Source organism: Colias croceus, chromosome 4, assembly GCF_905220415.1.
Source record: "Colias croceus chromosome 4, ilColCroc2.1".
Classification (NCBI taxonomy): domain Eukaryota; kingdom Metazoa; phylum Arthropoda; class Insecta; order Lepidoptera; family Pieridae; genus Colias; species Colias croceus.
Window position 1 is genome coordinate 5,485,679 of NC_059540.1, and position 17,997 is coordinate 5,503,675.

The 17,997-nt window shown below is 32.8% G+C and overlaps 1 protein-coding gene across 2 annotated transcripts in view; it reads left to right on the forward strand.

Annotated features, from left to right (window-relative positions):
* The window catches only part of LOC123690887 (BMP-binding endothelial regulator protein-like), a 42,685-nt gene extending 24,794 nt beyond the window's left edge, over nucleotides 1-17,891 (forward strand). Inside the window, exons 4-8 of one of the 2 annotated variants that reach the window (XM_045635006.1) lie at nucleotides 7,752-8,022; nucleotides 12,832-13,041; nucleotides 13,946-14,190; nucleotides 14,358-15,502; nucleotides 15,775-17,891. In XM_045635006.1, the coding sequence (XP_045490962.1) occupies nucleotides 7,752-8,022; nucleotides 12,832-13,041; nucleotides 13,946-14,190; nucleotides 14,358-15,449 (1,818 nt within the window). In that variant the 3' untranslated portion in view covers nucleotides 15,450-15,502; nucleotides 15,775-17,891. Of the gene's footprint in view, nucleotides 1-7,751; nucleotides 8,023-12,831; nucleotides 13,042-13,945; nucleotides 14,191-14,357; nucleotides 15,503-15,764 lie in introns of both variants that reach the window. The other variant, XM_045635005.1, reaches the window with a different exon arrangement.
* Nucleotides 17,892-17,997: the final 106 nt, after the last annotated feature.

The following is a 17,997-nucleotide window of genomic DNA, read 5'->3' on the forward strand; positions in this document are numbered from 1 at the left end:
TATCGATGAAACGATTACAACTCTGTCTCGAAACGAAATTGCTGCTAGGCTTGTAAATGAGTTTTACGATGTAATAGAAACTTTCCTATGTGGTTGTTTCTCAATTATTAGATTTATGTTGTGTGTATACTTAGATGAATAATTTGATTACTTTTACTGGCATGTACCTATAGATATTGATGTAATGTTTAGCCATAATATGTAGTTGAATAAATTTTTTGAATCTGTATGAGTATGAGTATAGAAAACACAATATTAGTAGGTATTACGTAGAGATAAAGTATACGATTGCATCGAAGTGTTGTTCCAAGAAACATGTAATTAAATAAAAACAAGCAAAGTACTGTGTAGCAGTTGAACAGTAATAACGTATCTAGGGATCCTTATGACAGTTTAATTGAATCGCGGCAAGCAATTCCTAGTGTTAAAGATAAAGCGTTGATGAATTATAATTAAATATTTTACACAATTCGCTATTATTATTGTAGGCCGTAAATTCTATTAATATTCCATAAATTGTACTTTATAGTCACGAGAAGATTGCTGGGTCAAGTACCTGTTTTATCGTGTGCAACGTATTGCCCTTTTAACATCGCCATCAGCATAGATACATTTTTTTTTCTTGATCCATATGCTTCTTTAGCATTGGCATTTAACATTTATTCTTATTTTAATATGTTCTGTACAATTTCATAAATCAAGCCTATGTTATTATGTATAATTCAAAAAAATTCTTAGTTTGCGAATTGTAGAGCCGTCTTTAAACTCGTAGAATATAAGGCGTGACATAGGATAAAGTTGAAAATATATAATGGGTGGATTGAGTGATGCCGTGGCTGGCTCCAAACGTGAAAGTGGGTAAGTGGAGAGCGAGCAGCACAGGTGCCGGCAAGGCCTTGCCGCGAGCGCGCGCGTGGTATGTGGTCGCACCGGTTCTTCTAGCAAAGTTGATTTTTTTACACGCCACACATCAAACACTGTTCATATGTTTTACTATTATGCAAAACATCTGGCCGATGTTGCCATCGTAAAATATTCTAGCTTAGCTAAAGTGGCGTTGAAGGACACATCGAAATTGTTTTGCCCTCTTAAATGAGGAAGTAGATCGCCGAAAAGCCGCATACCGTTATCGAATTCAAGTAATTGTTTCTGTACATTTTTTTTCAGCCTTCCTTAATTAGAAATTAACTAATTAATAATATGTATTTTTTCATATACATATAATATAGAAAGCGGATATCGTAAAGTAACGTTATAAACTCTCAGTGTTTATAACGTCGTTACAATAGATACAGGAGATTACCGAGAAAATAAGCGCGTGTCGCGCGCAAAAAATTGTGTTGTGCCTTCGTCATATATTATATACATTATGTATTTACGACGGCCTTTAATTAAACGATATACATTACGTGTTCAATTTTAAAACGGAGGTATGTGAGTCGTTTCTTTCTAGTAAACAGAGCAATGAATAGCGCATTGGAATGAAAATAGTTCGAGTCCTATTAGATTTAGCTTTTACACAGGCGCCACGCGTGCAGGCTGCGTGCGCGGCCCACGGGCGGCCTTGCTGTCGCACCGGGATCATTTACTTGCCTAGATACAATTACAGCTAGCACATTTTCATTTAATCGTATATAATTAGCAAACCGTTTCTATTTGCTATTAAAACATATTTGACACAATTTTAAGTGTAGGTCCGTGTTTTAGTTAATTTGGTTGACTTCGAAAACCAATCCAATCCAAAAGACATTGATGAACTTTTTGTTAAAATCTCTATGCAGAACTTATGGAAACAGTTGCGTCACAAAGTATGTAGATTGTAGGTACGACAATTAGTTTTCCTTCAACAATGAAAATTATCTTCTTTAAACGAGGTAACCGTGACCCTATGTACTAAGAGTTCTTTATCAACTTTGCTTTGGTCGTTTAGTTTTAAAATAGTTTGTACAACGGAAAACGTTGGCGATTTTTCATAATGTTGCGATATTATTTAATTGAATTTTTATCTTTGCTTTGTACTCTTTGTTATATTATAATAAATTCACAATTATCATTAGCCGGATGCAGCGATCCCCCAAGGCTACTTAAATAGAAATATATTGTAATGTAACCATATTTTTCCAAGTTCCACTTTGAGCGATGAAAACTACGCTCACATTATATTATTATGTAAGAATTTAGAGGAGGTATAAAAGCAATTCCCAAAGTTTATTGATTTTATTGTCGAAACTAGTATCATCGCTGAATTAGATGCAACAGTATCATTAAGGTAATTAATGATGCATTAACATAATTATATTATAGAGTCTTTATTTTATAAATTATTTTTTAAGTACCGGTATTTGGATGATATCAAAATAAATTATCCTATAAATAAACCAGTAATTATTGATATCGTCAGATCTCGTTTTTCAAGGGGCGAGTTTGTTGTACTTTTCCCAATACATTTAGTATTGCACGTTGTAGCTAAAGTAAATTAATGGACAGTTCATTGAAATGTTGCGTGTTTGTTTAGAGTATTTTTGCTGTGGATAGAAATATTAGTGAAATGAAGGATATCGACACAATTATTATTATTAGTAGATCGTAGATTTTGCAGAACTGGTCCGTCGCCGTGTCCCCGAGCAGTCTGTGGTACGCGAATCATTATGTAAATTGAGAGATAAAGTACATTTTAAAATGAATATTATGTTAACATTTACTATTAATACGGCATTTCGAAGCATGCCTGACGGAGGCACGTAAATTATAAATGTTTAAACTGGTATTTCATTTTTGAGAAAATTTTAGGTGTATGATATCATGTTGGGTAATAAAACAATTATTTAAGCATACCTATTTGCTTTAATAATTGTCGTATAATGCTTTACTTAAATATGTTGTATTTAATACAGATAATTTGTTAAATAGTGTTGAAAACTGAACTCAAAAAAACTGTGTAAATTAAAAGTTGTGTTTAAGTAATAATTTTTAGTTTAAAAGTTTAGTTTAAAAAAAAAGTGTAAAAACCAAACTCGTATGTATGTATAGGTATCATCACGTCATTATAAAATTTATTTTTCATGTTTAAACCTTTAGGCGTTCCTTTAAATTAATATGAATTTAATTTGAGGAAAATTAATAAATTAGACGGACAATCACAAGTACGAACAGTTAAATTGTAAATACATAATACATGCGTATTAGGAAGTCGTAAATTGCGCAAAGGTCCCGGAAATAATATTTGTCCTGCGTTATCATTTAAACGGGAAACTGGGTAAAGTTTGCTTAAACCATTACACAATTATTTGTATTAATTGTGACGATTGCCTGCTTTTTAAGGTCAAAAAAAGTTTCATTAAAAAGTAAATAATTATTATTAACATCAAATGCTATAGATAAACATAACAACATCAAAAAGTACATTAGTAAAAAAACAATTATCAAAAAACAATTATCAAAGGAAAAAATAAACCAATTAAAAACATCATTTTCTAATCTATAACCTCTTTTCAATCAACTGCATAAAGCATGAAGGGAGATAAAATATTTTTATAATTAAAACCGAGTAACTGTAATAAATGCTATCAATTTACCTACTACGTATTAATTACATTATCAAAGTAACTTGTCATTGAAGCACTAATATAATTTAATTAATTTATAGTAGAAGATAAATGACCGTGTACAACGTAAACAATGGAAATTTTAATTGCAAATAGGCTTTATATTTTTAGCGCAAAAGATCGCTCAATGAGGAGAAAAGTCAACTTAAAAGTTTATTAACCCTTCAAAAGATAAGTGCACAAATTGATGTAAATAAAAATAATTGAATGTGATATTTAGAATTGAATTAAATTAAAATTTAAAGCCAGTGTTTTTATAAAGAACTTATTATATTATAAGTAATGTTCAGTTGCTCTTTAAAATTATCTAGGTACTGTTCACTCATCGATGACAAATCGAAGAACGTGATCTCACGTTGAAGCTATTAAACTATTGATAACTCAAATTCCGTAGACAACGCGACAAACAGATAAAACTTTATTAATGCTTATTTGTTTTCGATGCATTTACGTATTATTTATTATTGCCCATTATATTCGCACAAGTGTTTTATCTGTATTCATTATACATTTATTAGATAAAATTAAAGTTTATATTAATTAATACAATAATATCCTAATATGCAAATAGATATTATTATATTTAACATATCATTTCTAAATCAGTAGATATATCATGATGTATTATCGATTATTGTCTCCTAAAAATATATTTCGATGGTTAGTGTATAAAAATAATCGAATAATACTAATCGATCGACTTTTAAACAAGTTTACATTATAATCTTTTCCCGCGGCACATTATCGGAAATTAATGAGCAGTAGACTGATTTAGGCGCATTTTATTTGTAAAATGTAACGTAAATATTTCGTTCGAGGGCTACATCAAAGCGCTGCTCCTGAAATTCGGCTGAAATATTGAAAAACAATAAACAAAAGAGTGAGTAAGTGACCTCGAGTACGTAACATGTATAACATATTGCATTAAAATTGGGCTAGTGTATTTTTGTGCCTTACTCACGTAATATCATGATTCATGAGCATTTAGCATCACAATCAGGCCCCTGTCTGTCTGTTGTTTATTAGGTATATTTATTCATTTGATAGTATTAGTAATTAGTAGGTAGATAGGAAGAGTTCTTCTCTATCGAATAAGATACTTGCACATAATTATTTGAAAGCTTGACTAGTAAATCCATGGCTGAGTCAATCGTTTGCCTAGACGGTAATCACTGATCCTCTATTAGATATGAGTTCAATAGAACGAATAGAGCCGTACTGGTTATCTTATCTTATTTACATAATTAACAATCGATTAAACGTTTTCATTGCAATTGTGACGTCACCATATCGATCAGACTCGTTATTAAATACATGTCGATCTTAACAAAGAATAATGCTAAATTAAGTGAACTAATAGTTTCAAGTTATAATCAGTTATTTCTAGGCGACAGAGTTGTGTTTTCACTAAATATATACTTGAGAAAAGCAGCTACGATGCAAAGTGTAATATAAAATGAAGGTACCTTTATTATATTTTCTGAACAAAGCCTGTTATTTAATACCTGTAGTATAAAATAGAAAATATTACTACATAATATATCAAAATGCGCCTTCAGTATAGTGCCTATTATTGAACGATGTGATGGGTACTGCACACTACTTATTTATATAAGAAAGTCACTAGAATAAATGTGTTCTCCAACTATTTCCTTTACTTGATACATTTACCACCTCACAAGTAATTGCGGATGCCTGGACTTTCTATCCCTCAGGAAATATCTGCTCATTTGCTCCAATCATCTTATACTGTAGTGAAAATCCGATATCGTCGAAACTATTAACGGCAATCTTCAAAATTGCTATAGTGAAAAGCTATTAGCGTTCGGAATTCTTAGGTTATCTACCATCATTATTATATTATAGTAATATTGTTAGAGTCACGCGCATACCTAGCCTTTACGACCGCAAGCGAAGGCCGAGCCATCCCGTGGTCACGGCCAAACACAAATTAGGACGCCGCACTATTTGGTGTTAAAACGTCTGATAGTGTACAGATTTGAGCAAATATTAACTTCTAATATTGATTGTCTGCGATACTATTGATATCTTGAATTCCTTGCTTGTTTAAATATTAAATAATATATTCGTGACAGCATGAGCATGTTTGTACAATGGTCGAAATAGCGAATCGTCGAAAACCTGAACACTACACAGTCAATGTTTTAAAATGAGTTACTAAATCTATTTATTTTGTAAAATTTACAATTATACAAAACGTGATATTATTAGACGTCGAGTTAATTTTAGGAACAATTTCATATTACATAAAATATTATGTATGAAACCCAACAAAATGATGTACCTAATATTATAATATTTTATCGTTACTTTTTTTATTAGCGTAATACTATTCCACCTCTTTATAAGACAAAGTTTTATTGAATATAAAATTCGATCAGTCGATAAGGTATGGACGCATCATAAAAGCTACTTAGATGATGTCTATCATACATCTATCACTATAGAAGAGGAATGCGTGCGAGGTATGTTTATTAGCTCTATAATTTTGAGCAATTAAAGACGTTTCCCATCTTCTCAACGCATCTTCGAACCACACATTTTCCTCGCACAGCTTTGGTGGAAACCCCCACACATCACAGCACAGCTAGACATCGTCACACGTCACACTTCGCTCGCATATTTTTAGTAGAAAAGTACCCTCAGAAATACAAATACGTAAAATAAATAATTGAAGTCATACCCTATATAATTAATTATACAGTGTATAATGTATATATTATTCGAATGTCGACGAGTCATTATAAGAGTCAATTTCGGTGAAATACAAATAGGATGAAAATGCTATATAAACTGGAACAATTAATGCCATGGGAATGCGGCTTTTGTAACACACGTGGAATTAAATTACCTTATAATCATATAGATAATCAAATTCCTTATTTTGAATACAATAGTGTACGCGTCGGGTAATCAATGCCCATTCAATTTTTAATGAATCAGAGCTATTGCAAAAATTTAACGTATGCTGCATTTTTCCTTTAAATACTGCATACTTTTGTAGTATAGAGGAGTGAGCAACATTAGACAAGATTTTAAACTTACAACTTCGGAGAAATCTTGGAAAAATAATATATGAGAATATTATAATGTATTTTCATATCTCCATAACCACACTGCGGTTTATGTTAACCATAATTGCTATACCAACATATTTGTAATAAAAGTGAAGGCTACAACCATGAAATAGTTATTGCAACTTTTGGCTAACATATTTTTCTCAGGATCTCTAAAAAAATTTAGTATGTTATGTACCGGTAACGTAAATTGGATTTTTTATTCGAAATAATTGTTTTTAGTTTTTACATATTTTGTACGGTCTGAATTTTGCAAGGTTACCAAAATTTTAATATTTACCAAAAAATTCCTTTGAAAAATCAATTGTTGTAACATAGGTAGAGTTATACCTACTGTAGAGTAGAGTATAAAGTATATTGTGGCAAAAATTAGAGGTACTGTATTTTTACTTCTCTAGAATGTATATTTTCTTAAGACAAAAGTTTAATAAAAATTGCGAAATATGGTTTTACTGTTCAGGGGTTTTAGGGAAAATTGAGAAGACTCTACTTTCAAAACTATACGTCACTCTTCGTCGTGGTAATAACTAGTTTCACATACAACGACATACGTTGAACTGTGGTTGAACTTATTAAAAGATCATGCAAAAGTTTACAAGTTATCAAATGTCATGTTGTCTGGGCAGTAATTAAGCAGTTAAGAAGCAATGCTGTCTCATATTAGTCATTAACGCAGCCAATTGGCTAAACGCCTACTTCTCTCTATTTAGTTCTCACATAAGTATTAATGTATTCGCTTCAACTTTCAAGTACAGTCGCGTTTATGATAATTATAGTCAATAAACTCAACCCGATGCATCGCAAACAACTAAGTAACATATCCTGTCATTAAGCATTCTTTTACCTTACGAAACCTTGGAAAATCGTGAATAATTAACAATCAATTTAACAATTATGAATTAACCTTTAAAAATAATCAAATTATTTACAAACATAAAAAAATGTTTTAAAAGAACATTAGCGTAAATAACGTTAATACTTACTTAACCTAACGTTATGATCGTCAGAAAATCACCAAAAATTGTTACTGTCCACTTTGACATTACAGAACGGTTTCGTGGAGTGCCGCAAAGGGATGGAAGAGTGTGGCCCAATGGAAGATTGCGCGGTGGTAATGCCTAGAGAAGGTTGCTGTGCCCGATGCAAGGGTTGCTGGTACAATGGCACAGACTACGCGTCGCACACTGAGTGGGGACAAGATGGCAAGATTTACAGATGTGAAGCTGGCGTCGTCACTATTTCCCGACCACAGTGCTATGCACCGTGCGACAACCCTAAGCACCAACGACATACACACTCGAATTGTCCTGTTTGTGACGGTAATTATCATTCTTTTACAAGTATTAAAAATATATAAATACAAAAGTTTCATGTTCGGCTAATAAATTGGATAAATGAAATAGACCTAGAATTTAACAGCTTGGTAGCTTTATATACCTACGCACGCACACTAGCAAAGTCGTAGGCTCAAGCTAGTTTGAAATATTTGTTACTAGGTTTCCGCCGGCGGCTTCGCCCGCGCAGTCAAAGAAAAACCCGCATAGTTCCCGTTCCCGTGGGATTTCCAGGATTGCGTCATCTTCCCGGGATAAAAAGTAGCCTATGTCCTTTCTCGGGTATCAAAATATCTCCATACCAAATTTCATGAAAATTGGTTTAGTAGTTTAGGCGTGATTGAGTAACAGACAGACAGACAGAGTTACTTTCGCATTTATAATATTAGTATGGATTACGTAAATATATGCAAATCATTAGCTGCATATAAGGAACGTGACCCTACAGATAGGTTTTTTCCTCTTTTATTCCTATATATTTTATACATGTTGAACGAGCTTTTAAGGATAATGTCACGTAGGTATATGTTTCCCTTTTGGTCAAAACGTGGATTCATTAGTCACTAAATAAATACATTGCAAATATGAAAATAATGAACGTAATTATATGTGCTTTTGAAGCAGATTTTCAAAGAAATAATATGTGCAAAAGCAATAACATAAATTGTTTTCAAATGACCGTATAAGTTATTAAAACGTAATTGATTTCTTGCCCGCGTACGGAGAAACTTTATTCGAAGAATAAGAAAACAAATAACGTAATAACTGCAAAGCGCGCGGTCCCTATTACATGCTGCGTTTTCCTACACAAGAATGTACGCACACATTCAAACAGTTATAATGAAACTGTTGAGCGACTGCGGGCTGGCGCAGGCTTGTCTCACAGGGCGCCCACCCAGACGATCGAGCGGCTAAAAAAGCCCTATAATCCCATTCAAAAACAAACACGCCGACATGCGAACTTAATAAAACCAAAAGGCTAAGCAATTTACGTCGGCTCCCAAACTTTAACAAGATTAGTAATTCAAAATCAAATAATAGTAATTTTCGAGATGACGGCACAGAATTGCTTTTGAAAATGGCCGACACATTCCAACCTATCGTTTTATTGCTTGTATACTTTATTCATTACACGTAGTCAGTTGAAACAAGAAAGAAGTAAGTTTATGCGTTTGCCGCCGTAGTGGACATACTTTAAAATATATATCAGACATTCAAATTTGTATGTACAAAGTCATTAGGTAGGCACAACGTGCTTCTATAATTTACCAACGTTTAATTTTAAGAATCGTTGGGATATATTCAATTAAGAAAAAAATATAAATAGTAAAAATAAGGCCCGTGTTTTCCTCTAGACGTGTAACAGACGTAAATTCAAGTTAGTTTCATTTGTAATCGGTTTCTGCATCTCATTTGTACGGGATCAACCAAGGTGACGGTCAAAACAATAAATATTTTTTATTATTATAATTAAGTACTATATAAAGTACTAGCTTTCCACCCGCAGCTTCACCCGCGCAGTCAAAGAAAAACCCGCATAGTTCCCGTTCCCGTGGGATTTCCGGGATAAAACCTATCCTATTTCCCGGGGTAAAAAGTAGCCTATGTCCTTTCTCGGGTATCAAAATATCTCTATACCAAATTTCATGCAAATTGGTTCAGTAGTTAAGGCGTGATTGAGTAACAGACAGAGTTGCTTTCGCATTATTAATATTAGTATGGATAATACAGGAAGGTAGGTATTTAGTTAAAGCTTGGCTGTAGGTCGCCCACGGTGGGTTGACAATAGCATATATAACATTTAAGATGTTGCGCAGTAGACCTTCAGACAATGGACCACTTAACTATAATAATTTGTCCTGCACCTCTATGCATATTGCTATCGGACAATAGTAATTTATTGATTTAACTTTTTTTATTTTATTATTTATTATTACTACTAAAACGAGAAGGTCTCCTATTTCAAATGATGGCTTCTAATACTCGATATAATGCATTTGTTATGCGTCTCTTAGGTACCTATGATTAAATGGTCATATATATTATATTGGTAATTCAAGCATTCGTGGTATTTTGATAAAGATGCCAGGCTATGACAAATTAATTATCATAATAAAATAAGACAAAAACGTTTCAATTTTTAAATAAGGCAAACGCATATTTTTAAATGTATTGGTAAAGACCACCCATCCTACCAACTCTATCAGTGGACTTATAAGAAACTGACTCATTTCAAGGACTACTCCTGCCCATCCAAAAACTAAATAAGATCTTGTTATATTCACAGGGGTCCATTAAAATTATATACATTAGTGGCGTTCTGAAAGTCTCCCACGGCGTTGTGTCTCTATTATTGACCATAAATCAAAAAGTTAACAACCTACTTAAAAGGTTGAGTCGGGTGGGTTTTTGTTCGAGTCTCAAAGCGACCGACGTCTCTTTGGCTGCGAGAGCGCTGAGGTTTGCCCTCTGTTTGTTTTACGATCCCCACGGTGCATTAAGATTTTTGTTTCTCTTACATCTTATTACAGCCTTATCAGCATGGGAATGCCTTTTTATTTTGTTGCCCAACAAAAACTCACGATCAGCAGAGATGGCTCGGTCGTGTATTGCCTTTTTGTTTTTATAAAAAAGTACAGAAATATAATCTTGTATGAACTGCATCAATATTTCATTTTACAAGTATCGTTTTATTAAAAGAAGAATGAATATGTGTATGTTGCAAGATATCTCTTCAATAAATACTTTCAACAATACAAAGAAATGACGATAACAATTGAAGTGGGTTTGATTTCGTTTAAGCGACATGCTTCATGATTGTGACAATACATTTATTGTTGGGTAGCCTCTATATCTTTATTGCGTAAATTATCAATTAATATAATACAATCTAATCTACATATTTATTTCATGAGTCGATTCTATGCGTATCACTACTACAAGTTAGGTACTTGAAATATTTCTGTGCAAATATCTTCCATTATTATTTAAAAAAAAAACATATTTCAATTAAAAGTACGGTACAATAATTAGTATTAGCATAGGACCACAGGTAACATAAATAAAAGATAGTCGATTAACATTCATAAATCGTTCAATCTGTGATCGTTATTATTGAACAAGCCCGCGACAACGACCCGAGAAATTAAAATAATTATCTTGTAATATTATACGCTAGCTACGTGGAACGAATACATAAACACAATTACATAACTATGGTACTTAATGAGAAAGAGGCCGACGTTGCGGTTATTGTGATTTTTCACATACAATAAATGACATTGCAATAAAAATATGCGTTGCGTAACCAATTGTTGTTTAATGTATGATTGGTCGCTGTCCCTAATTAACAACAGCGTCTTTTAAATTGTTGTCTCATATAATGTTGTACAAAACAATTTGATGCATTTATTGAATGTCTGATATTTTCGCTCGATAATAAGAAGTGTATGTCCGCACTTTATCTGGTATATGCGGTATATATGGAACATAATAATATTGAATAACTGTGAAGTTCCACTCGAGAGTCTTGGACGTGTTCTCAGACTTCTGGCCAACGATGAATGCTTAATTGTTTATCTTTAAAAGGACAGAGTACTTCGCTTTGTCGTTTCTATTTTACGATAGACTCTTGCCTGTCTTCTTTGTCACGATTTAATTATGCGTCGACGCGTGGTGGTTTGACATACCGAACATCTTGAACGTTCTTGTATGTGTTCATTGTATCAACACACGTTTATGAACATAGCTATTAAGTGTCCTATTATATTCAAACTAGTATCTCGATGTTGCATAACTATAATATTTAATATTTCAAACACGCATTAATTAACTTAAAATTATTGTGGTTGTGTCTTGTCCGCAGCGACGCTTGTATGTACAAAATATCGATAAAGCAATCCACATTGTCTTGTCTTTGAAAATCCGTTTACATATTCTGAACTTGCAATGATAGCCACAAAATGAATGGTATTTTTATTGTTTCAATTCCTAAAGCCCATATAATTAGTATACCTGTGAAGATAAAGGTTGTCTACAGGCGGTCGAGCGGTGATCGCCGTGTGCGGCCGCGTATTCCTTATTCATTAGCTCCTTGATTGATTCATCGTTCTCTCGCACCATTTTATTGACGCAACGGCCTTTTTTTAGTATTCTTAGATATGTTTATAATATGTCGTTTTATTTACTTTTTTAATTCATTATTTTTTATATTTTATGAATAAGTGTCTGGATAATTAATTCGTTGCATTTCTGAGTTTTTTTTAGATTTAGATACTTTTCCATTGATACAACGTAAACATACAAAACAAATTTTGTTATGCTATTTTTGGGTGGTTTTATACATAATCGTGTAAAGCTCAGATTGGCTTTCGTACCAACGATATAATATTATTTTCAATTTTGTATATAAGCAACGTTTTCGTTTGGTTTCCTCATATATTTATTGGCGTCTTTAGTGCGGTAACCTACGATAGTACGTACCGCTTATTTTCACTTATTACTCAAACTCAAACATTTATTTATTCAATTAGACTTCTTCGAGAAGCACTTTTGAAACGTCAATACATATTTTTAACATTTACCACCGATTCGGAAAGCAGTATCTATGGAGAAGAATCGGCAAGAAACTCCATAGTTGCTCTTTTAAATCATTTCAGTATTACAATTTAATTTTACAAAATATGTAAGTAACTGTACGTTTACAAGATCTTATTACTTTAAAGATTTGCATGCGGTTGCGCAACTATTTTATTTTCTTTCGAGCTTAATCAAAATTTTTTCTTGGAATTTCAGAATGCGTGATTAACGGTCAACGAGTGTGGGAAGGGCGTGATGTTCGGATTCCAGAAGAACCTTGCTTATCATGTCGATGTGTCCGTGGAGCGCTGTCTTGCACCAAGCGGGCCTGTCCCGTGCTGCCGTGCGTGCGGTCGCAGCAGTTCACACCAGCTGGTGAATGCTGTCCAAGGTGTTCGCATCCTACGTCGGATAAAATATTACCAAGTGAGTGTAGTTCATTAGGTATAACTATGGTATAACTATGGTCGTCGGGCATACAATGCTCTACGTATTCAATATAACAACGCATTCAGAGCGCTGATGGGACTGCCTCGCCACTGTAGCGCATCAGGGATGTTTGCTGAAGCTCGAGTAGATTGCTTTTATAGTTTAATACGGAAGAGATGCACATCTCTGGTGCGCCGGGTGCGGGGCAGTACCAATAGCGCTCTTTTTAATTTTTTTTTTTTTTTTTTTTTTTATTTGGTTCACAAATTGAAATTGACACTTAAACAGCCTTAAAAACTATTTACCAAAACAAACATTTGCGGTGCAATTCCTAAACTAGTGAGCACATCGTGCTCTTAAAATGATCGCAGACAGATTTGATTGTGTGTACTTGCACCATTGCGAGCAAGTACACACATCCTATATCAATAAAAATAAAATGACATATAGATGGTAAATTGTAAATTGTAAAATGATAATATTTAAATAATTAATGTAATGTACTAACATAGTAATTAAGAAATTACTAACAAGTGGACCTATGTTGTTCTATTAATAAATAAATTATTATTATTATTATATTAGGGGATAACCTTATGTAAATGTGATGGTTAGGATTAAATAAGTCATAATTTTGAATCTATTTTAGAGATTTTGTTTAGTTTAGGCACTCAAATAGATTTTATACAGATACCTATTTCAGACACTAGTCCTTCCCAACGAAAATGAAAACTTACATATTATTTAGTTCGTTTGTAATAGTTTTAAGTTGTGAAAGCAAATAAATGAATTATTTATTTATTTTTATGCTTCTTCAAGACAATAAAAATAACGAGAAATGAATGACGTGTCAAAAAAAAATACATCAAAACGCTAATGACATACCTTGTTTTAATTCCAGCGAGTTTTCTGCCAAAGCCGTGCATAATTGGTAAGGAGTATCACGCGCACCTGAGCAAGTTCCAAGTAGACCCCTGCACGGACTGCACGTGCATGAACGGGACAGCGGTGTGCTCACGACACACCTGTCCGGTGTTAACATGCGGGACACGCGCGCTGCCCGCCCCACCTGGGAAGTGCTGCCCGGAGTGCCCCAACATTGAGGAGGCTAAGGCCGCTTGTATAGTCGGCGGGAAAACATACCAGGTGAATATTTATAATTCTTAACTATTTACGTATATTAAATTTACATGTAAGTATCACGCTATTATGAAATGATTCTCAAAACATTCCTTTTTATATTTTATATAGAAAATTTTACAAACTGCGTTGATTGTTTTGACCTATTATAATATTTCAATAACTCCTTTCAGGATGGAGAAACGTGGCAATTAGATGCGTGTAAGTCTTGTGAATGCCATGCCGGGGAACCCAGATGTGCGATGGAGAGATGCCCGTCACTAACGTGCCCCCCGGATCAAACACTTAGACAATTACCTGGACAGTGTTGCCAGAAATGTGTAGACATTGATGGTATTTGCACCGTATTCGGCGATCCACACTATAAGACTTTCGATGGAAAGTTTTATAGTTTCCAGGGATCCTGCAAGTACCAATTAGTGTCTGATTGCAAGAATCACACATTCTCTATAAGAATATCGAACGACGCTCGAAATACTTCACATTCCTCTTGGACTCGGACTGCAACGCTTCGCATTGGATCTACCAAAATAAACATGGGTAGAAAAATGCGGATTAAAGTGAACGGACATAGAATAACATTGCCTCACAACATTAAAGGAATAGCTGATGTAAGCCGAAGCAACGGATCTGTTATTTTAAAAGCTAACATAGGGTTGCAATTGTTATGGGACGGAGACGGATTCTTAGAAGTTACGGTATCTAGCTCATACAAAGGAAAATTATGTGGTTTGTGTGGAAATTTCAATTCGATTGCTAGAGACGACATGAGGACTAGAGACGGTAGACTTATCAGTGATACATGGAGATTTGGTACTTCTTGGCGAGTAGGAGGACATCGCGCTTGCACCAGACGCCAAGAACGGCCGGGAATGAATACACGTTGCAGAGCGTCCAAACTGACTAAAGCGCGTCGTTTGTGTAAGGCGTTTGAAAATCACGAGGCTTTTTCTGAGTGTGGCGCAAAAGTGAACCCGTATAACTATAAAGAAGCATGCCTATTAGATGCTTGTAGTTGTTCAGGCGTACGTTGCCACTGTGCTGCGTATAGAGCGTATGCAAGGGAGTGTACTCGAGTGAGTGCAGAACCTATGAATTGGATGAAGGCTGTGTGGTGTGAGGGTCCAGCTCCAGCTTGGCTACTTCGCGGAAGGAAAGGTCGAAATCGTGGAGCAAAGTCAAAGGAGCAAAGCTTTCCAGAGTTGAGCACGATACAGATTCGTAATAATAGTCGTGTCCGACCACCTCCGCCAATATTGCATTAGCTTACCAAGGGCGACAATATTACTAGTCAAAACTGCCAGTGTGGTACTGTTAGGTAAGATTATTTATTGTTTATTAGTACTTAATATTTGAACAATGATAATTTATACTAAATTTATATGTATTGTATAATACTATAATTATGATCCTAGTAAAATTAATTCAACATAAAAGCTCTACCTTCATTTTTAACAGAAATTTTACTTTTTCTTCGTTTGCTTGATGATATTCATGAAATGTGAGCATATTGGTGAAATGAAATTGCAATTATAATATTTGATTATTGAAAAGGGATTATTAAATTTTTATCATTACAGCTTGTTACAGGATTCTCAAAGGGAAAACGACGACGCACTGCCTTCCAGTTGCGGCTGAAAGTTGCAACGGGTTTGATTATGGAATGAAGATCTTTTTACTTAAACAGTATTCGTAGAACTACTTATAGTTAGGTAATAATCAAATGCATAGTAATAATAACACCACCTATAGCTCAATATTACCTCGCTAACGACCAGCTTCTATTAATATAAGCGTATAAATATGTAACGTAAGAAATACTTTGTCTTGAAAAAACGTATATACATAATGTTAAAATTAATTTTATCGTTGGATATAAACAAATTGTATCAAAAATATTTATTGCTTCTTGCTGGTTGTTATATTTAGGGGAATTTATATACAATTGAAAACGGCACATAGGTATAAATTAACATAAGATGAAAGTGTGTTTATATTGAATTATTATCAAATTATGTGATATTAAGTTTTTGATTACGACTTCAAATAGACGATTTAAATACATAGTTCAAATTGAGATCTCATTCCTAGGTAGTTTTCGAAATATAGATACATAGAATATTATAGTAGCCGAAGTAAAGAAGCTATTTAATTCGTAATGAAAAGAACAAATGACAAGTAAAACTACAATATTTTATGCTTAGATGACATACTTTTAACTTTTAATTTCATAGCAAATAATATTTACTGTATATGTATTATTATAAGTAAAAAATAATCAGCATTCTCTTGAAGTAAATCAATGTATTTTTTCCATTAGACTTGTAAAATTGTATATATACCAAAAATACGTGTATGTAACATTTTGAAGACTAAAAATTTAGTTATAAATGCGTTACCAATGAATTTTATATTGATTTTGAATGATTCTTCTACGACAAATATTTTATAATGTTATATTTTTAGAATATTTTTAATTTACTTTAATATAGACGTATTTATTGAAATAAATACGTAGCGTGCCATCAAAAGTTTGTTAAAATTAATAATTTAACCAAATATCACATGGATATGAATAGTATTTCCGTGATATTGCTTGTATTATACAATATACATAATATACTCCAAAATATGCTACAATCGTTTAGTTAGTTCTCTCCCTTCGTTTAAATATTCAAAAATTGAGAAATATACAATTTAGGATGAAAACTCGAGATCAGCATTACAACATGAAATTATAATTTATGTAACTATGTATTTAATATATTAAATAAACTAGATTCATATATTGTATAGGCCACACATACGAAGTACGAAAACAAATTAGTTGAATTTATTTTGTAAAAGGCGTTCATGTATTATGGCGCTTTTCGATTTTAGTTATATTTCATTCCTGTAAAATAACTACTTATTAGTTAAGAATGTACTGCATTAGTGTAAAATCAGATTAGAGCAAAAAAAATTCAAGTATTTATCGAGTATAACTTTCGTAAACAAATTCCAAAGTAAAATAGAGCTTAAAGCTCTATTTATAAGAGTTATGTTATCCTCGGCCATTGTTTTAGTATGAGACGAGGTTATCTGAAATAGGTTTAAAATCTTAATACATATTGCTTTGTGCTGAAGTTGAAGTTAATATGATTTTTATATAATTTTGACCATGCTCTATGTATGATAATGCTCTAATGCGCCTTGCATGGAGATTTTATGATGTTGCATGTGGCAGATACTTTTATTCTTGTATTTTTTTTAAACTATGTAAATATCTTCTATATGCAGCATTGTATCATGAATTTTATTTAGTACAGCTTACGTTTTAGGTAGGCTTATAAGTTATTAATTTTATTGTATGACTAAATATCATTTTTTTAATAGTAACGCAAAATAAATGATGCACAAACAAAAATTAATTTATTCTTTATATTTAACCTCAATCGATGTTTCTTTTAAATAAATAAAGGTTTTATTTATTTAGCAATTGTTTTTGTTTGTATATAACTGAATCGTGTATTTGGACGATTAAATTATTTTCGTGTGATTGTATTGACTTCTATAATATCCATATTAGATACGTATTTTATAAAACCACAGAATTATATGAAACACTGCTAATTGTGTATGTTATACTATTTAACTATTAAGTTAAACATACCTATCTTATGCGAAATGACATCGAAACGTTTTGTGTAATTAAATAAAATGTATTCTTATCATGTTTTATTTTTATGTCTATAATCCATATCTAGTTTATTAGGTATTGTTGTCGATAGGTAACTCGTATTCTTCTTTTAAAAATTTACTATTCATGTCTTA